At 45.0% G+C, this 16,378-nt stretch overlaps 8 protein-coding genes across 8 annotated transcripts; 6 read left to right on the forward strand and 2 right to left on the reverse strand.

Moving 5' to 3' along the window:
- Positions 1-1,754: 1,754 nt before the first annotated feature.
- On the forward strand, positions 1,755-3,477 carry VTP01DRAFT_7822 (uncharacterized protein; the record flags this gene model as incomplete). The annotated part of the gene is made up of 8 exons (XM_069386876.1): positions 1,755-1,844; positions 1,902-2,009; positions 2,072-2,205; positions 2,271-2,544; positions 2,601-2,681; positions 2,744-2,925; positions 2,982-3,144; positions 3,205-3,477. 8 exons carry the CDS (start codon positions 1,755-1,757, stop codon positions 3,475-3,477), a joined length of 1,305 nt encoding a protein of 434 aa, XP_069242287.1.
- A 17-nt stretch (positions 3,478-3,494) lies between these two features.
- Positions 3,495-4,360, reverse strand: VTP01DRAFT_7823 (uncharacterized protein; the record flags this gene model as incomplete). The annotated part of the gene is made up of 5 exons (XM_069386877.1): positions 3,495-3,512; positions 3,574-3,743; positions 3,800-3,903; positions 3,988-4,026; positions 4,092-4,360. 5 exons carry the CDS (start codon positions 4,358-4,360, stop codon positions 3,495-3,497), a joined length of 600 nt encoding a protein of 199 aa, XP_069242288.1.
- Positions 4,361-4,724: 364 nt separating this feature from the next.
- On the reverse strand, positions 4,725-6,033 carry VTP01DRAFT_7824 (uncharacterized protein; the record flags this gene model as incomplete). Its single annotated transcript, XM_069386878.1, has 3 exons — positions 4,725-5,350; positions 5,723-5,897; positions 5,968-6,033. 3 exons carry the CDS (start codon positions 6,031-6,033, stop codon positions 4,725-4,727), a joined length of 867 nt encoding a protein of 288 aa, XP_069242289.1.
- A 1,722-nt stretch (positions 6,034-7,755) lies between these two features.
- VTP01DRAFT_7825 (uncharacterized protein) lies at positions 7,756-10,752 on the forward strand (the record flags this gene model as incomplete). Its single annotated transcript, XM_069386879.1, has 7 exons — positions 7,756-8,898; positions 8,958-9,018; positions 9,077-9,268; positions 9,339-9,458; positions 9,526-9,747; positions 9,813-9,918; positions 9,987-10,752. 7 exons carry the CDS (start codon positions 7,756-7,758, stop codon positions 10,750-10,752), a joined length of 2,610 nt encoding a protein of 869 aa, XP_069242290.1.
- A 290-nt stretch (positions 10,753-11,042) lies between these two features.
- VTP01DRAFT_7826 (uncharacterized protein) lies at positions 11,043-11,723 on the forward strand (the record flags this gene model as incomplete). The annotated part of the gene is made up of 1 exon (XM_069386880.1): positions 11,043-11,723. The coding sequence occupies one exon, from the start codon at positions 11,043-11,045 to the stop codon at positions 11,721-11,723; it is 681 nt and encodes a 226-aa protein (XP_069242291.1).
- A 53-nt stretch (positions 11,724-11,776) lies between these two features.
- Positions 11,777-12,870, forward strand: VTP01DRAFT_7827 (uncharacterized protein; the record flags this gene model as incomplete). The annotated part of the gene is made up of 2 exons (XM_069386881.1): positions 11,777-12,387; positions 12,453-12,870. The coding sequence occupies 2 exons, from the start codon at positions 11,777-11,779 to the stop codon at positions 12,868-12,870; spliced, it is 1,029 nt and encodes a 342-aa protein (XP_069242292.1).
- A 344-nt stretch (positions 12,871-13,214) lies between these two features.
- VTP01DRAFT_7828 (uncharacterized protein) lies at positions 13,215-15,077 on the forward strand (the record flags this gene model as incomplete). Its single annotated transcript, XM_069386882.1, has 1 exon — positions 13,215-15,077. One exon carries the CDS (start codon positions 13,215-13,217, stop codon positions 15,075-15,077), a length of 1,863 nt encoding a protein of 620 aa, XP_069242293.1.
- A 364-nt stretch (positions 15,078-15,441) lies between these two features.
- VTP01DRAFT_7829 (uncharacterized protein) lies at positions 15,442-15,956 on the forward strand (the record flags this gene model as incomplete). Its single annotated transcript, XM_069386883.1, has 2 exons — positions 15,442-15,762; positions 15,819-15,956. 2 exons carry the CDS (start codon positions 15,442-15,444, stop codon positions 15,954-15,956), a joined length of 459 nt encoding a protein of 152 aa, XP_069242294.1.
- Positions 15,957-16,378: the final 422 nt, after the last annotated feature.

Consider the following 16,378-nt stretch of genomic DNA (forward strand, 5'->3'; position numbering starts at 1 on the left):
TTGTACATCGTGCTACAATCCTTTTTGTCATTGTGCACACACTCACTCAACCCTCTCTCCACGCAACTCTCGCCAAAACAAGTCGATCGGTCGGCCTGATACATCTTAAACCAAATGTGCTTTTCCATTTTCGATCACTGGATGGCGTTCGTTCGTTCTTCTTCTTTGTTATTGTTTACACACAGAACCTTGCACCCAGACAGGTTCGTCGCTTGTTCCTGGCAGGTCCATATCATTTCACAGGTTTCATCTCCACCACCTCGACGTTTCATTTGTGTTGATCGGGATACTGCCCTCTCCATCTGAGACTCCATTCATGCTATACAATTACGGTAAAAGCAAGATCTCGCGCACAGTGATGTCCCATCAATAGGCTTTAGAATCAATCTCCCTTGACGCCATTATGACTTGTATATCTTTGAAGAAACGAGAACTAAAAATGATCAGGACTGCCGTCGTTTTAATAATTGACTACATCCCTTCATTCTCTTTCTGTATCTGCTTGTCATGCCTAACGAGCGATTCGTTGCTCTACGCTCGGAGTATGATGAAACAGACTAAGAAAAAAGAGAGAGAGAGAGAGACAAGGAGGACCGCAATCTCCGTCAAAGTATAACCGTCGCTCTAGACGATTATAGATCTTGTGCAAGGAGTATATCCCGCTGCTCAGTTCAATCTATCTTTATATTTTGACAGCCCAGCCAGCCAGCCAAGTGGTGGTCCATCATCGCACCCGGCCATTGCTGCGACAAGCTGTTTGATCGACCAATCTGCATGCGCGCACGCAAATACTCGTCCCGCCCCGCATCAGAAAGCGAACCCGGGCAAACTTTCCCGCTTTAGATGGCATTGACGTCAATCAATCGGGGAGGAGGTGATGACGAGTGTGCATATAATCATATCCCTGAATTTTACATTTCTCTGTTAATATCGTCTTTTCAGAAAGTATATCCACCTCCAAGATGGATAAACGTTAAACTTGACAAAGTATTTACAGCTGTGGTACAGTCGCAACAGCTGTCGGAATGAGGGTTCGAATTTTAGCGCATTGTATACATCCGAAGAAAAATCCGGCTCAAAAGAATACTGCCGAGTTGTGTTCTAACGTCAAGTTGTTAGTTGTCTTGATTGCTAGTGCTTGTAGATGCATATCGAGCTCGTCATGGCCTCCCCTGGGGAGGCAGCCAGTGATCGAGTTAGGCTGTCAAACGAATAATTTGAGCGCAAGCTCATGATTTTTGTGATACGGGTGAAAAGCCATAGCCGATGATGTCCTGGAGCATATTGGATACAGTGTCTTCTTGGCAATTGCTTGCAATGTTTTGCAGGTCTTGCTTTGATGATTTCGCGATGCGTTCATGTTGGATTCCAACCAGATGGAAAGTTTGGATGCATGCTGCTTCTCTTGTGATTCGGTTGTCCAGCAAGCGACCAAATGGTATACTTGCGCATCTGTAAGCTCCCATAATCCGCTGCAAAGTGACTATGTGGATAACCAGTGGAATTTGGAGCGCACTTGCCACAGGTGTGAAAGCAGATCGTACGACGCGAGACGCCAGCTCATTTTGCCTCTCGCTCGGCTAAAGCTTTGGCACCCTCGATGCCGGCAGCATCCAGGAAGACCGATGGGTGTGACATTTGCAAAGATTGAGCAAGTTAGTGAGATGAGAGGTTATCGTTTTAGTTCACCACGTGAATAAAGAGGATCAAGTCTGTAAGCTCCTCCCCAAATCTGTTATCTTTTCGATGCCAAAATGAACGCTGAATTATGCGCTGCTGTCTGGAATGCACTGGGCGCGTTTGACTATGCTGCTGCAAACAGACTCGTTGCACGTTTATCAAGAGTCAGTTTCCGTAGAATGAAAAGTTAGAAAGTCAATTGATCAACCGTGATGCTATAGATTCATCCAGCATTCAGCAACATTCTCTCCAAGCTGGTGAACTGCGAAAACTCATATGTTCAGTTGTCGTTTATGAAACCCAAATGGTATCAACTACGAAAGGATCCTGTAAGAAATGCTGTGCTTACATTTATCGTATGGGAGATTCTGGAGATTTATTTTCCCTAAAGCTCGGTACACTATATACGTATTTAGTTGAAGATATTACAAAGGAGTTGGCAACTACTGCCGAAGAGGAAAGCTTAAACGAAGCTCTCAACGGCCTGATTGATCTTTGCAGAGCGCGTCAAACGCTCATTGCCATGTATGTGAGAATCATATCAACCTAAAATCTGGTTAATCGATAATTAACATTGGGCGGCAACCTAGATACCAATCCATCGCTGCGCAAGCGCCACCATCAAGCATCTACCAGGAACTCGTTGAACTCGGCGATACGTGTGAACAGAGCATACAACGCTACAATGAACTTGGACTGTTAGGACAAGGCATTGTTCGCGAGATCAGAATTTTGCAGCAGCTTTTCCGAGCAGCGCAAGCGATCGTCGACTATGCGTTCCAAGATTCTTGCATTGCATTGTTCACGTGTAAACAAGATTTGACAGACTGGAAAAAAGCATGCCAGCAACAGAATTTTGCAGAAGTAAGTCGTCATATCTTGTTTTTATGCATTTGCTTAATCTTTTTTCCCGGTGATAGAAAACAGTTGCTTCGTCGGCGCAGAATCCTCGCGAAGCATCATCCTGGCGTTCGTTGCTGTTTGGCAGCGGTAGCAGCAATGTAAGTTCGGCGTCAAAGTTTACATAGATGTCTAGTTATTCACAAGGGGTTTCGATTGTTAGGCGCAGCACCGCAATGATGCGATGCCGCATAACGTCCGATGGCTTAACAAATGTCTTGAGAATCTCACGGCGAAAATGACACTGTATTTCAGCAACATATTGCTAGCCAAAGAAAGACTACTAAGTGATGATGATTCTGAGAAGAATCTTTGGAAAAATATCAAGGTCGATCACTATGAAAAGTAAGTTCATTGTATCAGTTATTACACCAAAGTGTTCACGTTCGAACATCAAACAGAATTTCAAGTTTTCGCAGACGTTTCGGCGCTCACAGCATTGGGCTAGTGTATCAAGTGCGACCAGATGTTCCGTTCCATCCTAGCGGATACGTCTGCTCTGACACTCCCTACGAGCCTCCCCAAGGTATCCATTCTTTCCCGTTCATCTATTGTCAACCAAAGGTAAGAGAATCGTACATATGTATAAGTGGATACACGTAATTGACTGCGCGTTCTTCAAAGCAACCTCCAAAAGAGCATCTACCGAATATTATATCAATCATCCAAGCTCGCAGCTCCAAACTGAGCGATCCAAAAACACGGCCGTTCCACTTTTATGATAACAAAATATCAAGCACGTATTATCTATCGCGGGTTGACGACCATGTCGTTCTAGTTGTCATCTATCTCGATAAGCATTCGCACAGCGAACCGGCCACTCGCGAGTTCATGAACGATCTAGTGGCGTTGCTTCAGGGATCACATCTCGTTGCGGACTTGTCTCGGCCAGAGTAGTAAGATTGTTGTTGTCCTCATGGTATTGACTGTGCCTTTTTTGTTTACGCATAGCATCAACAAAACTGATATCTTTTGTTAACGTCTATCCCTTACCATGGTCAATATCGTCATCATGGAATGTGAAATGCGATCGTCCTCTACAATAAAGGAGAACTGGATTTGTCGCTGTCTGTCAATGATGAATACCGCGCGCTTTGTGCTGTTGCCGGCGGCCGAGTCGAGCACGTTAAAGTAGCGTGACACAGAGTATGTCGTATCGAAAACTTTACCAATTTGAGTCCCCCCCCCCCCAATTTTCAGCCAATATATGGTGACTTACGAATGGGAACCTTGCAGGTGTACTGTTGCAAACCGGCCGACAAGGATGGCAATGTCATGACAACAGGGAGTGCGCGGACAGCTTGAAATTGTTGAGCATAAGAGCTATCCCAGAAATCAAAGGAGTCTAGTTAAACATCTTGTTTCTTTCTTTTCTGCTTGGCTATATTTAGCTCGCATAAATATTACTTGATCAAGTCAAGGTCTGAAACGACTCTAGGCGATGTGCTAAATGTAGCAACTCAAAAAAAATCAGTGTACCGCGTGGGGTTAAGCGAGGGAAAAACACTGACAAATCGTTTCCAACAAAAAACAAAATCACCGAGTGCAACTGACGCAACGCAGCAGAAAGCTGGAATCGGCGGGTATTGCAAGATTGTTCTTCTGGAAACACGGCCGAACAATTAAAGTCTGGTGATATCACACCGCCGCTTCTTCGTAACAGAATCGGGTTCTCCACTTCCTCCTGTTGACCACCGTTCGTGCCAGTCTCGTCGCCACTTCGTAGCTTCTTTCGACACTGGTCCACGCTCTCGCTCATTGCGCCAGGAATGTTCGACATTTGATCCGCTCCGATCAGGTAAATCCTCCTCCTCGTCGCCGTCGTCGTCGTCGTCAGCCACACCCCCCACCCACAAAAGTCTACTGGATTTTGCAAGCCATTATGCGTCGGTTGTTAAAAGTTTGCATTGCTAAGAGTTACAGTTCCAACTTGGTGATCCTCGTTGTTATCATTCTTTCCTTTATTGTTCGAACTTGTACTACTTAGGCTATGATAAATAAGATTTGTTCCCATAATCATACTCTTGACCTTCTTGGGTCGACAGTAAACTATTGTAGAAAAGCCAAAGGAAAGGAGGGTGAGAACAACCAAAATCACTTTGTTTCGTGAAATTTTGATGATTCTTTACTCTTCGTATACTACATCAAACTATACTTCGAACTTTGTGATATTGGTTGTTGATCCAGAGTAGGCATAGTAAAATAATTGCAGTACTAGTGGAAATTCTGTAGAACTGCTCAGAAATGTCTTTTGAGGACCAATTGCCCTGAACCACAATGTCATCCACGGAGACGCTCCCTTGGGCGGCTAGAGTGGCCCCAGGCGCTCTAGCCTTCGGAAGCGGTACATTGTCCGGTCTCTTGACATATTGTATGATTTGTTGAAGGTGTTTTGAGATACGCTCCGGTCCAATAGGCTCAGTGTTGTTGCGAAGGGATCGGAACAGACAATTGACGGTGTGAGTGGGAATCACTGGGTAAGGGGTGTGACATGCAGCTGATGCGATGCAATCTTGGTACATGAGGAAAGCTTTAACGGGACATAGCAAGGTATCATGATGTGGATGAATACTGACTGTCTTGGTGATATGCACTCCATGACGTTTTTCTTCGGGGGAATCCACCACCAATCGTACGAGTTGCTTGTCGGACACCGAGGACTGGTCCAAGTCCACGCGGGCCGGATCAGAAGGACGGAGGAAATCCACCATGGCCAGTAACCAGACCGTTTTAACAGTAAGCAATTCGTCGGAAAGCTGCTCTGTCGGGCCTAAGGAGAGAATGTACTCGAGGGCCGGCCTTAATCGCTTTCAGAGGGGCCTTGTATACCTCTGAATGTCGAATACGTTGTTGGTCATCCTTATTGAAAAGTTGCAAGATACCAGTACTGTATGTCACTGTTGTGGGTTTCCACGTCCTCAGGATGTAGCGTTCAGCGAGAAAATTGACCCATTTAAAAAGGATCAGGGTCGTAGGGGGTCCAGTTCGCGTGCTTCAAGCCATTGAATAAAAGATTGTTGGTGATATCGATACTGAGGTTTAATGTGGCAGCCGACGAGGACAGTTGTATTGCCGAATTGTTCAACGAGGAAATGCGGAGATTTTTGGTGACAGGTCCCATGCTAGTATCGTCCACTTGTACGTCTCGATGAATCAAATATATCCGGAGTAATGGCAGTAGCCCCCGGAAGCTGGTCTTCATAGGCTTCCCTTGGTTTGCTGTTGCCTACTTCCAATGTTTCGAGATTCTTAGGGTCTTCCGTCGGAGTAACCACTGTGTCTCCGGAGCCAAGTGCTGAAAAGTATTTGCGTTTGCACTGCTTAAATAACCGTGCGCGTCTTGAGCATAAAGGAGCATTCGCACTCTTAATCATTTTCTTAATTTACTTCATCATCTGCTCGCAAACGTCGAGCAGTACTTCCAATGCCTCCACCCAAAGAATCCTTCCCCATTTGAAGCGCCAGCTCCAACCCCAACTAAACTTGGATCACCTCCTCTAAACAAAAAGCAGCAAATGCGTGTTAAAGACTTTCAAACACTGGAGAGCATGAACTATAGCACCTAAAAGAGTCGTGACGACGATCTCAATGTCCGTTTATCTTATGAGACTAGCTAGCGTAACAAGCCGGTACCTGGTCGAGGATGCTTTGGAAGCAAGAATGCCATCAATTCAAGTTCTAAAGAACAGAACAAAGGTTAAACAAATCAATTATGGATTGTTATAACATATTCATCTTCATAGGTAAATGAATTGTCAGCGGCAGAGGACAAACCTTCAGTTGGATTTTATGAAACGGCCATGGTACATGAACGTTTCAACGATACATTTGCCGTAATCGGTTGCGCGAAAAGGATTCGCGGAGTTACAAATATTAACTTTGCTTATGGCATTTTACTGTTGGGAAGGACTAGGGGCAGAGCAATGAAGATGTTGATAATGTATATAGTATGTCAACGCAGATTCATTTTTAGGCTAACGCATAATATCTTTCTTGGTAACGCTCTTTGTAGCGCCAAAATATTCTCTTAGTAACGCAACAACCGACGCAAATCCAGTGTAACCAGCACGGTGTGTGACGGTCTAACCCCGCATTTTTTAAATTTTTTTTTTTCGTTGCCGCCTGCTGTAAGGTTGCACAGTTGCTATGGCCAACAATAACAAGAGGCCCAGAATGGTTTTAACTATTCCTCTCCTTTGCCCCTGTTCTATTGCAGCAGCGTCGTCACTTGTTTTCTTTTATCAATGAAAGTCTCTCTTTCTCTCTCTTCTACTATCCTCGACAATTTCTCCCTTGATCTTTTCGTTTTGTTGGCAAAGTACAAGGTTATTGATCAAAGAACGTTCCAACGAACGGTTTTGAGAAGAGACGCGATTGTGAAACGTACCAACAGAAATAATGTCATTCACACTCCTTGTGCGACCCCTTTCTGCTCGCCACCATGTTACCATAGCGCCATTCCTAACATCACCAGGAATTATCGTCGGGACATCGATGACGCACGTTCTTTTCCATATTCAATGGTCGACCAAGTCACATACGATGAGCAGCTCGGTTTTAACTGACGACGAATGCGTTGCTCCTTGATTCCCATTTGTTGGACTAGCCCGCTGCCACCGCCACCGCCGGTTCTCACTCCTAAATGGTATGGCTCCACCTTCCTTGAATACAGATCCCCACGAAAGTTTCACAAACAGCTTTTGACGCAGCAACGAAGTACCACGACAATCGTCACGAACGGTAACAGCTTTTACTCCAAGTGATCTGGAACGTGGCAATACGATGATATGCAATTTTGTTGGCTGTACATGCAACAAGATTAGAAATTAGAACTACAGATTGGCTGACCTGACGTCTTTCAAGATTCACACCATATTACTACGATCCAAAAAGAGCTCAGTACTGTCATATTATACACACAAGTGTCCATTCCCAGAGCTCGAAATAGGCAAATCAACGGTTCAAGGAATTAGCGGGGATGCTAGTGATCTAGACAACAGCAGCAAAGGGCATGGTTTCTGTAGCAAAGAATAGCATTCCTCCGTTGTCACCCCACATTTCTTTTGCCAAAGAATTTTCTAAAACGAGGAGGATGTGTCTGTGCCCCCACTCAGACAGTCGACGACGATCCGCTGCTGTTGCTGGAACTCACATCATTTTACTACTCTGCTGCTAATGCATCAGCGCCACCACCCATTCCAGTCCTCATTCTGGCCGCCGAACGCGACAACGGCCGGTCTTCCAGACTTCAGCTACGGCCTCAATGTTCTGCATCGGAAACTCGAACAGTCTGTCCAAGAAAATCGTTCGATTGCAGACTATTTGAAACAGCGGATCGATGTTGAGAAGCAGTACGCGAGTCAATTAGCAGCCCTCAGCAACAAGCCAGTCGGCAACAGTGCGTTTGAAAAGGACGTGGGCGCCGGTCTCAAAAAGTGTTTTGAAATGATGAGAACGGAGAGCGGCGATTCGCACGAAACGCACCGTCGGCGTGCAGAGAACCTTGAAAACACGGCGTTGCATCCTATAGAAACATTTGCGTCTCGATACCAAAAGATCATCACTCAGACAAAGAAAAGCATGGATCAGCGCATACAGCACATGAATACCCAGTATCATGCAATGGAACAGGCAAAGGCAGCGTATATCAACAAGTGCCACGCCGTCAAAGCAATGTATCCACCCGGAAAGGCTCCCGATGACGTAGTCTGGCTGGATCGATGGATGTTCAAACGCAAACATATCGCTAAACTCTTGCAGCGTCTCCTCTACGACATCGACTCTGCGGTTTCGGGAAAACTGATTGTCGATCGCGTTGTAGCTTACTGTCGTGACAAGAACGATCAGTTACATGCACAGAATTTTCAGTCGCGTACAAGTATCAGCACCACAGACACAACAAGTTTGGACCAGATTTGCGACAGTGCCATCCGGTTTCCGCAGCCGGAGCGAGATGCACACGAGATATGCCAGGCACTCTTTTCCCTAGGCTTCCTGAAATCCCAGCGTACTACTACGGAATTTCACGGCACCGATCAAGAGTTTTACACAATCCAGCAGCTCGATATTTCCATGGATGATTGCAGGTTCGATGATCATGAACTAAATCGAGCAAGCGAAGATTCGGCATTGTCGAGCGCAGGAGGATTTGGCGGCATTTTCGGACGATGGCAAAAGTCGACATCCGGCGGCAGCGGTCAGTCCACGCAGACCGATGCCAAGGATGTTGCGTACCACGAAATGCTGCGTGCTGATCACTTGTATCGTGAATCTATCAAGCAGCTAGAACAAACACGCATGCAAACTGAAGAGGCGTTGGTAAAATTGGGATACTTTTAATCCGAAATATTTCTTATCTAACCACTGCATGTCCCCAGTTTGTACACTTTGAGGAAATGGAAAGCTTAGAATTAGAACGTATACAAACGATCAAGCAAGGTATACAGCGACATCAATGCTATATACAAAAGGGAATGCTAATAGACTTGATTTGTAGCATTCATTAGCGTCGCAGCGACCATGTCCAATTCAATACCCATTAGCAAGGAAATATTTGATCGTATGATGCTTTACCAGGAAACCTTAAAACCGGACAAGGATGTTCAGTACATAGTTGAGCAGTACCGAACAGGCAGGTTTTGCCCTCGTCCGTTTATTTACAAAAATTATTTCTACGGCTCGGCAATGGGTAAATATTTCGCGACAATCACATTACCTTACTCTTTCCTAATCACAAAGGACAATGACTCTATATACAGATCAGTTATTTGGAGTTCCCTTGGAAGAGTTTTCAAAAGCTCACAAATTACCTGTGCCGCCGCTTATTAGCCAAGGTCTAGCAGCCATTGATTCTGGTTTTTCACATATTTACAAGGAAGGTTTGTACATATTGAAATATATCTTGAATGATAGATACCTTTTTGCTGAGGATAGATAAATCAATAGAAAGGAGCAAAATCTGGACCACCGAACTTGAGTTGGATCGAATCCACGAGGTTCGAGAGAGACTCAACATACCATCCTTGTGCCTTGATGACAACTCAGATCACATTGAACGTTACGATATTATGCTTCTTGCATCTGTCATTCGTTTATATCTTATGGAGTTGCCTGATTGTCTTGTCACATGTGAACTTTATGATCCTATCAAACAACTGTATTCAAATCGTAAGTCAGCGGGTTTGGAGGTCGTCTAGAAGAGTAAGTTGAGGCTAACATGGATGATGATTCAGAACACTTGGACGATGCTAGCCGACTTCGATCCATTTGTAAATTGCTTATCACTCTACCCTCCGCCAATTTTTACACCATGCAAGCTCTATTTAGACATTTCCATCGGTAAGAGACATCCGTCAATAGCGCCAGCATTTGTGATCTGCTTTTTTTCTGAATATCTTACTTTACAGGTTACTAACCGAAACTCAAGAAGATGAAGCTGAATGTGAATCTTTGCTTCAAGGTCTCGCGTCTACCTTTAGCTATATTATTACGCGGCCTCAGGCAGATACCAATCTCACTCAGCACGATCGACATCCACAGCGCCTAGTGCGTGATATCACTGTACACTACAACGACGTGTTCTCAAAAGAGACGCTGGATGAGCATCAAGAGTATTCGAACCGACGTGCGATTGTGGCCACCGCTGCTACTCCTAGTACAGATAAGGCGCCGTCCATGGATGGCCGATCCTCCTCGTCTGCATCGTCCAACTCGTCCTTGCATTTGACCACACCTACCCGCACGCAATTCGACTCGGCTCTGGCAGCAAAAGATACCACCGTCGTCGCTGCTACACCTTCTCCGTCTTTCGGTTTATCGCAGCACTCGAACCCTGCTCCTCCAACTCGCAGCCGGACCCTCCTGTCGTTCATGCGACGCAGTTCTTCTACAAACACACAGCAGCAGCAGCAGCAAGATTCTATCCGTCGAAGCAACTCGATGGCGACAAGTGGTAGCAGCAACAGCAGACGACCTATACCGGTACCCTCCTCAAGTACATTGTTTGAAGACCCTGATGATGAATATTTCCAGCACGGAAAACCGCCTGCCACACCAGTTCCTGAAAAGGCGACGACAATGTCCAAAGAAGCAACGCGTTCCCGAGCATCGTCGATGGGAACGGTTAACATTGACGACGAGGGCAGCTTAGATTCCTTCTTCAAGGATGAGTAGTTATATTTATTACCATCTGATGACGATATAAATGTCCTCCTCTCAAGATACCCATTTACTACTCTTCTAGCCTTAGTGTTAATAATCTTTTACAATTAATCGAATAGATTTTTACAAACTGCTTCTGTTGAACCAATTTTAGAAACGTTCCCCTAAATCTCGTATTCGGAACTGGCGCAGTAGCAACATCATTGTTGGCGCAGCATGTAGTACAACCGAGTACAGTAGCATATATTTGAGATTGGTGCCATGGATACAATTGATAGAGTTCTTGTCTTCGTCTCTACATTATGGCGTCCTCCCTTTCGATGGATATCATTTATCTCATCACATGTGAATTGCCACAGCCTGATCGCTACAATGCACTTTGTATAAGCCGAGCATGGTACCCGGCCTGCCATCAAGCATTGTATCATCGCGTAGAAATTTCATCAAGAAACCAGCTCAAAAATTTCCTCGCTGCTGTCAGCGCAACGGCGTACAGCCCGTATCCAGTTGGGAACCTGTTCAGATACGTGCGACTTGCCGAAACTGTAACGATCCACCAAGCAGAATTTGACGATTTACCATCACTGCTACCAAATTTGGGATATTTGGACATTGCATGGCGTGCGTGGCGTAGGATCAAGCTTCGGAAGCATATGCGCGGTTATGCCACGTTTCAAAAAATCTATGTGACGCATTGTCCCATGGAACTGGAACGACTGGACTACTTAGACGGGAAACAGATCCAAGGTCTTCGCATTGATGCAAGGTTCCCCAGGAAGTTCCCTTGGAAACCATATACTATTTTCCAAATGCTGCCTCGTCACAAGCTATCGCATCTGCGAACTCTCGAATTTGATACGTTCATGAGAAAAACACTGATATTGCAAGACTTTGCAGCGTTGCAGCAATCGCTTCCTATGCTTACAGATTTACGGATAATGTTGCCGGTAACCATATTCATTGACTGGAAACACTTTCTCTAAGGCTTGCCAAATTCACTTACAGTGGAGACAATGCAGCGGTGTATTTTGCGAGCATGTTTCCTAGCGTTAAGCGGCTCCATATTACAAACAGTACTTGCGACAGCGACGGAGGAGCCGAATCGACTGGATTGACAATTGCATGTTTTGCGGAAACCTGCCACCAGCTTGAGGACATCCAATTGATTCGAACTGAACTTAAACCTATTCCCATGCGAGAGGAAGGGCACTTTGGTCCGATTGTCCGAAACCGATCCAGGCCTTACTACGTGCATGCTATCGACATACCACGCGGCTTCGTGCAGGCTTTCCTGAACCAAGATATTGAGAGTCTGTTTATCCATGGCGACAACAATCAAGATATTGGGAACTGGCTCTGCCGCTACTTGCTGCCTACATTGCACACGATCAACGAGTTAACTGTCGAGTTTAAGCGCAACACAAATGTCACGTTGGCAGACTTGCTTTTCGCGCTACCAAATGTTTCAAGTATCAAAATCGATGGGTACCGGCATGCGTCTGAATACAATATGAGTTTAGAGGAAACCAATATCCAAACAGAAATACAATCAAAGCTAATACTGGCAGCCGATGTAGAGACCAAGCAATATCCATTAAAGCATCTTGCGATCCTCAATTCACATGTCCACTCTGCGTATCTTGACCAGTATGTCTGGCAAGCACTCATCTATCTAAAACGGTTGGTACTGCAAAGATATGGATTGTGGAAAGGGCCGAGGAGTTCCTGTCCGAGATTGCAGTGCCGGACACGCTCGAGCACCTAGAAATTGATCGCATATCAAACTCGCCTAAAGACACCGATGACCCAAAGTTTTACGCACGATTTTTGGGCATTGCTTCCTCTAGAGAGGAGTTAACGCGATGGTTCCACTGCTACAGCAACAATGGGACAAGTGCATGTATTCAAGAAATGGTCAGCCAAGAGGATAAGAATACGATCGAAAATTACGCGCTACCTACACGCGGCAGACATTCAGATAGGGACTGCTACTTTTGCCGAGTAAAGGCTGGTGAATATCTATCACAGGACGCTTGGACAGAGGATCTATCTGTCGGACGCATTCGTATCTTTTGCAAAAACGTAAAAACTATAAAGTTTAGCGACGCAGCATCCTTTACTTACGAGTAATTTGCTAACTTTTAATAACCTATGAAGGATATAATTACATACTACCATGATTTACCACTATAATAAATGAAATGACTGCATAAGCGTAATGTATATCCGCACAGTACCCTTGAGGCATAAATGGTAGCAACTTGATTCCAAACTGATGCCAGGTAAAAGACGACTTATATTGTGTCTGTTACCATAAATGCATTACGCAGTAAAAGCGCAGCGAAGCAGAAATTTCGGAGCAGCAGGAAACGTGGCGCAGCAAGTAGTACAACCTAGCAATAGCAATGAAATAGCTAGTACAATAGGTGGGATCACCAAAATCCTCTTCTTTCTCTTCTTTTTCTTTCACAACGATGCAATCCTCCTTCTTCTTCACCTATGATATTATATTCCTCATTACGCGTGAATTGCCATTATCAGATCGCTACAAAGCACTCTGTGTCAGTCGAGCATGGTATCCGCCTTGTCAGCAAGCTCTGTACGATCGTGTGGAAATCTCATCAAGAGACCAATTGAAAATGTTTCTCGCTTCTGTGAGAGCATCGGAAGATAGCATGTATCCAGTTGGAAACATGGTCAGAAGTCTGCGCATAAACGATATGGTCCTGCTCAAGCAGTCCGAGTTTGACAATTTGCCATCACTGCTACCTAACCTGATGTATTTGGATATAGCCCCCAAAGTCTGGTGGCGGATCAAGCTTCGTGAGCACATGCGCGGCTGGACCACGTTCCAAAGGGTGTCTGTGACGAATCATCCTATGGAACTGCGTCGATTAAGCTACTTGAGCGAAGCACAGATCCACGGTCTCTACATTCGCCCAAAACATGATACATTTCCTTGGACGCCATCCACAGTTATTCCTCTGCTAGCACCCAGCTTAACCTATCTGCAAAGTCTTGAACTAGGTGGCGTCACAAATGAGACGCTGATATTACAGGATTTCAGAGTGATGCAGGAAAAGCTTCCTATGCTTACAGATCTACAAATAACGTCACCGGTGACCATATTTATTGACTGGATCGACGGTCATCAGATGGTATTCTCTGCACAAAGGTTTGAGCGATTGGAAACACTTACTTTGTGTTCCACGTTTGTCTACAACCACGAGAACGCGGCGATGCATTTTGCCAGCATGTTTTACAACATCAAACGACTCTGTATCTACGACCCTTTCAATAGAATTGAAGAGGCAAAATTTACTGCCATGACAGTAGCAGCATTTGGAAAATACTGTAGACAGCTTATCTGTATCGAATTGAACCCATATTACGATGAATTCCTTGATCGTGATATTCAGCAAGACTGGCTGATAGACATGATTGTGAAGAACCTAGCAATGTCCCCGCTCCGCGCCTTTGACATACCCATCGAATTCGTGCGGCCTCTATTGAGCCAAGATATCGAGAACCTGGAACTAAGTAGCCGTCGCGCGGATATTGGACGCTGGATACCTTCATTGCTAAGTGAACTACACACAATTACGCGGGTTTCGATCGAGTGGAAAGAAGACACTGCCGCGTCGCTCACATCCATTCTTACTTGCTTACCAAACGTCTCAAGCTTGACTATCGACGGATACCGAAACACGCACCGTGCAGGATCAGAAGAGAAAATTCGACAAGAATTGTCACAGTTTTGCGGAAAAAGACAACACCCTCTTATGGAGCTGACAATACGAAACTCGCATATCCATTCTTTATATCTCGAGGTTATCCGTCAAGTGTTTACAAGTCTCGAGCGACTCGTGCTACAAAAGATATGGTTTTTCGAGCGTGTAAACGAGTTCCTTTCCGAGATAGCATTGCCAGACACACTGCGATCTCTAGAAATTGATCGAGTGTCAAGTTCACCCAAACACGATGATGGTCCAAAGTTCTATTCAAGGTTCCTTGGAGTCGCTTCTTCTTCTTCTTTTCCAGAAGACATCAAAGCGAGGACGCGATGGTTCCACTGCTACAGTGAGAACAACAACGATGGCATAATTGCAAGTATCCAAGAAATTTGCAGAAAAGAGGACCAGGATGTGATTGAAAATTATCGGCTACCTACACGTGGACATACAGCAACAGACTGCTACGTTTGCAGGAATAAAGCTAATGAATATCTTGGACGACACGATTGGAGACAAGATCTGTCAGTCGGGCGCATACGCGTAATTTGCAAAAGTCTAGAAACCATAAAATTTAATAATGCTCCACTATTTACTTACAATTAAACCCGTCATATCATAATGATCATACATTACCAGTAATAAAGCATGAATAGAGGCTTGGTATTTTCAGGCAAAAACCCCAATGAACCTACCGAAAAATATAATACAAATGGACAGAAAGTGTGATAGGGTATTATATTGAATATACTGTCGCGTGATACCCTTAAATCGGCTTTGAGACACCCAAGTCGTGATCTATACAAGGGGGCGTCTTTGCCTCAGTATGTAGGAGGGACGTCGATCCTAGTTAGAAGGTGGCACAACGTCAAAAGCGGCGCAGCACGTAGTACAACCAGGCACAAGCGTGTATTCTAAGATTCCAAAACAGCAGCAACGTCTCTCCCTTCATCTTATCCTTTCGCAGCCCATGGCCTCTTCCTTCAGCTACAATATTATATTTCTCATTGCGCATGAATTACCACTATCGGATCGATACGAAGCACTCTGTGTCAGCCGATCATGGTATCCACCCTGTCAACACGCTTTATACGATCATGCAGAAATTTCATCAAGAGACGAGTTGAAAAAGTTCCTCGCTGCTGTGAAAAAAACAGCAGACAGCGCATATCCACTTGGAAACATGGTCAAGAATTTGCGCATTGGCGACAACGTCATTCTCAAGCAGTCCGAGTTTGACAGTTTGCCATCACTGCTACCTAATTTAACGTGTTTGGATATAGCTCCCAAAGTCTGGTGGCGGATCAAGCTTCGAAAACACATGCGTGGATGGACCAAGTTCCATAGGTATCCGTGGCAAACCATCCTATGGAACTGAATCGATTAAGCTACTTGAACGAAGATCAGGCTCAAGGTCTCTACATTCGCGCAAACACGAAAGGTTCCCTTGGACGTCATCCATCATTCTCCCGCAAGTACCACTAAGCTTACTGTCCAACGTAAAATGCCTTTAATCAGAGAGCTTCACGAAAGAAACAATGGTGTTGCGAGATTTGAAACGTTACAGCCGACACTTCCTATGCTTACAGACCTGCGAGTATCATCGCCAGCAATCATATCCATTGCTCGGTTGGAGGCATCATTTTCGGAAGTAGTAGCATTTGAGCAATTGGAAACTCTTTCTTTATGTTGCCGATTCAGCTACAGCAACGACACTGCAGCGCGATATCTTGCCAGCATGTTCGCCAACATCAAGCGACTCTGCATCACAGATATCTCAGATTACAACTATGAGGCTGAGCCGACTGGCCTGACGATAGATTGCTTTGGAACGACCTGTAGACAGCTCCGCGACAGTGAACTACAGTATTTTCGGAATTTTAAGTCGCATTTTGGAGAATCACCAA

Source organism: Rhizomucor pusillus, assembly GCF_041956525.1.
Source record: "Rhizomucor pusillus strain CBS 183.67 unplaced genomic scaffold VTP01scaffold_4, whole genome shotgun sequence".
NCBI lineage: Eukaryota > Fungi > Mucoromycota > Mucoromycetes > Mucorales > Lichtheimiaceae > Rhizomucor > Rhizomucor pusillus.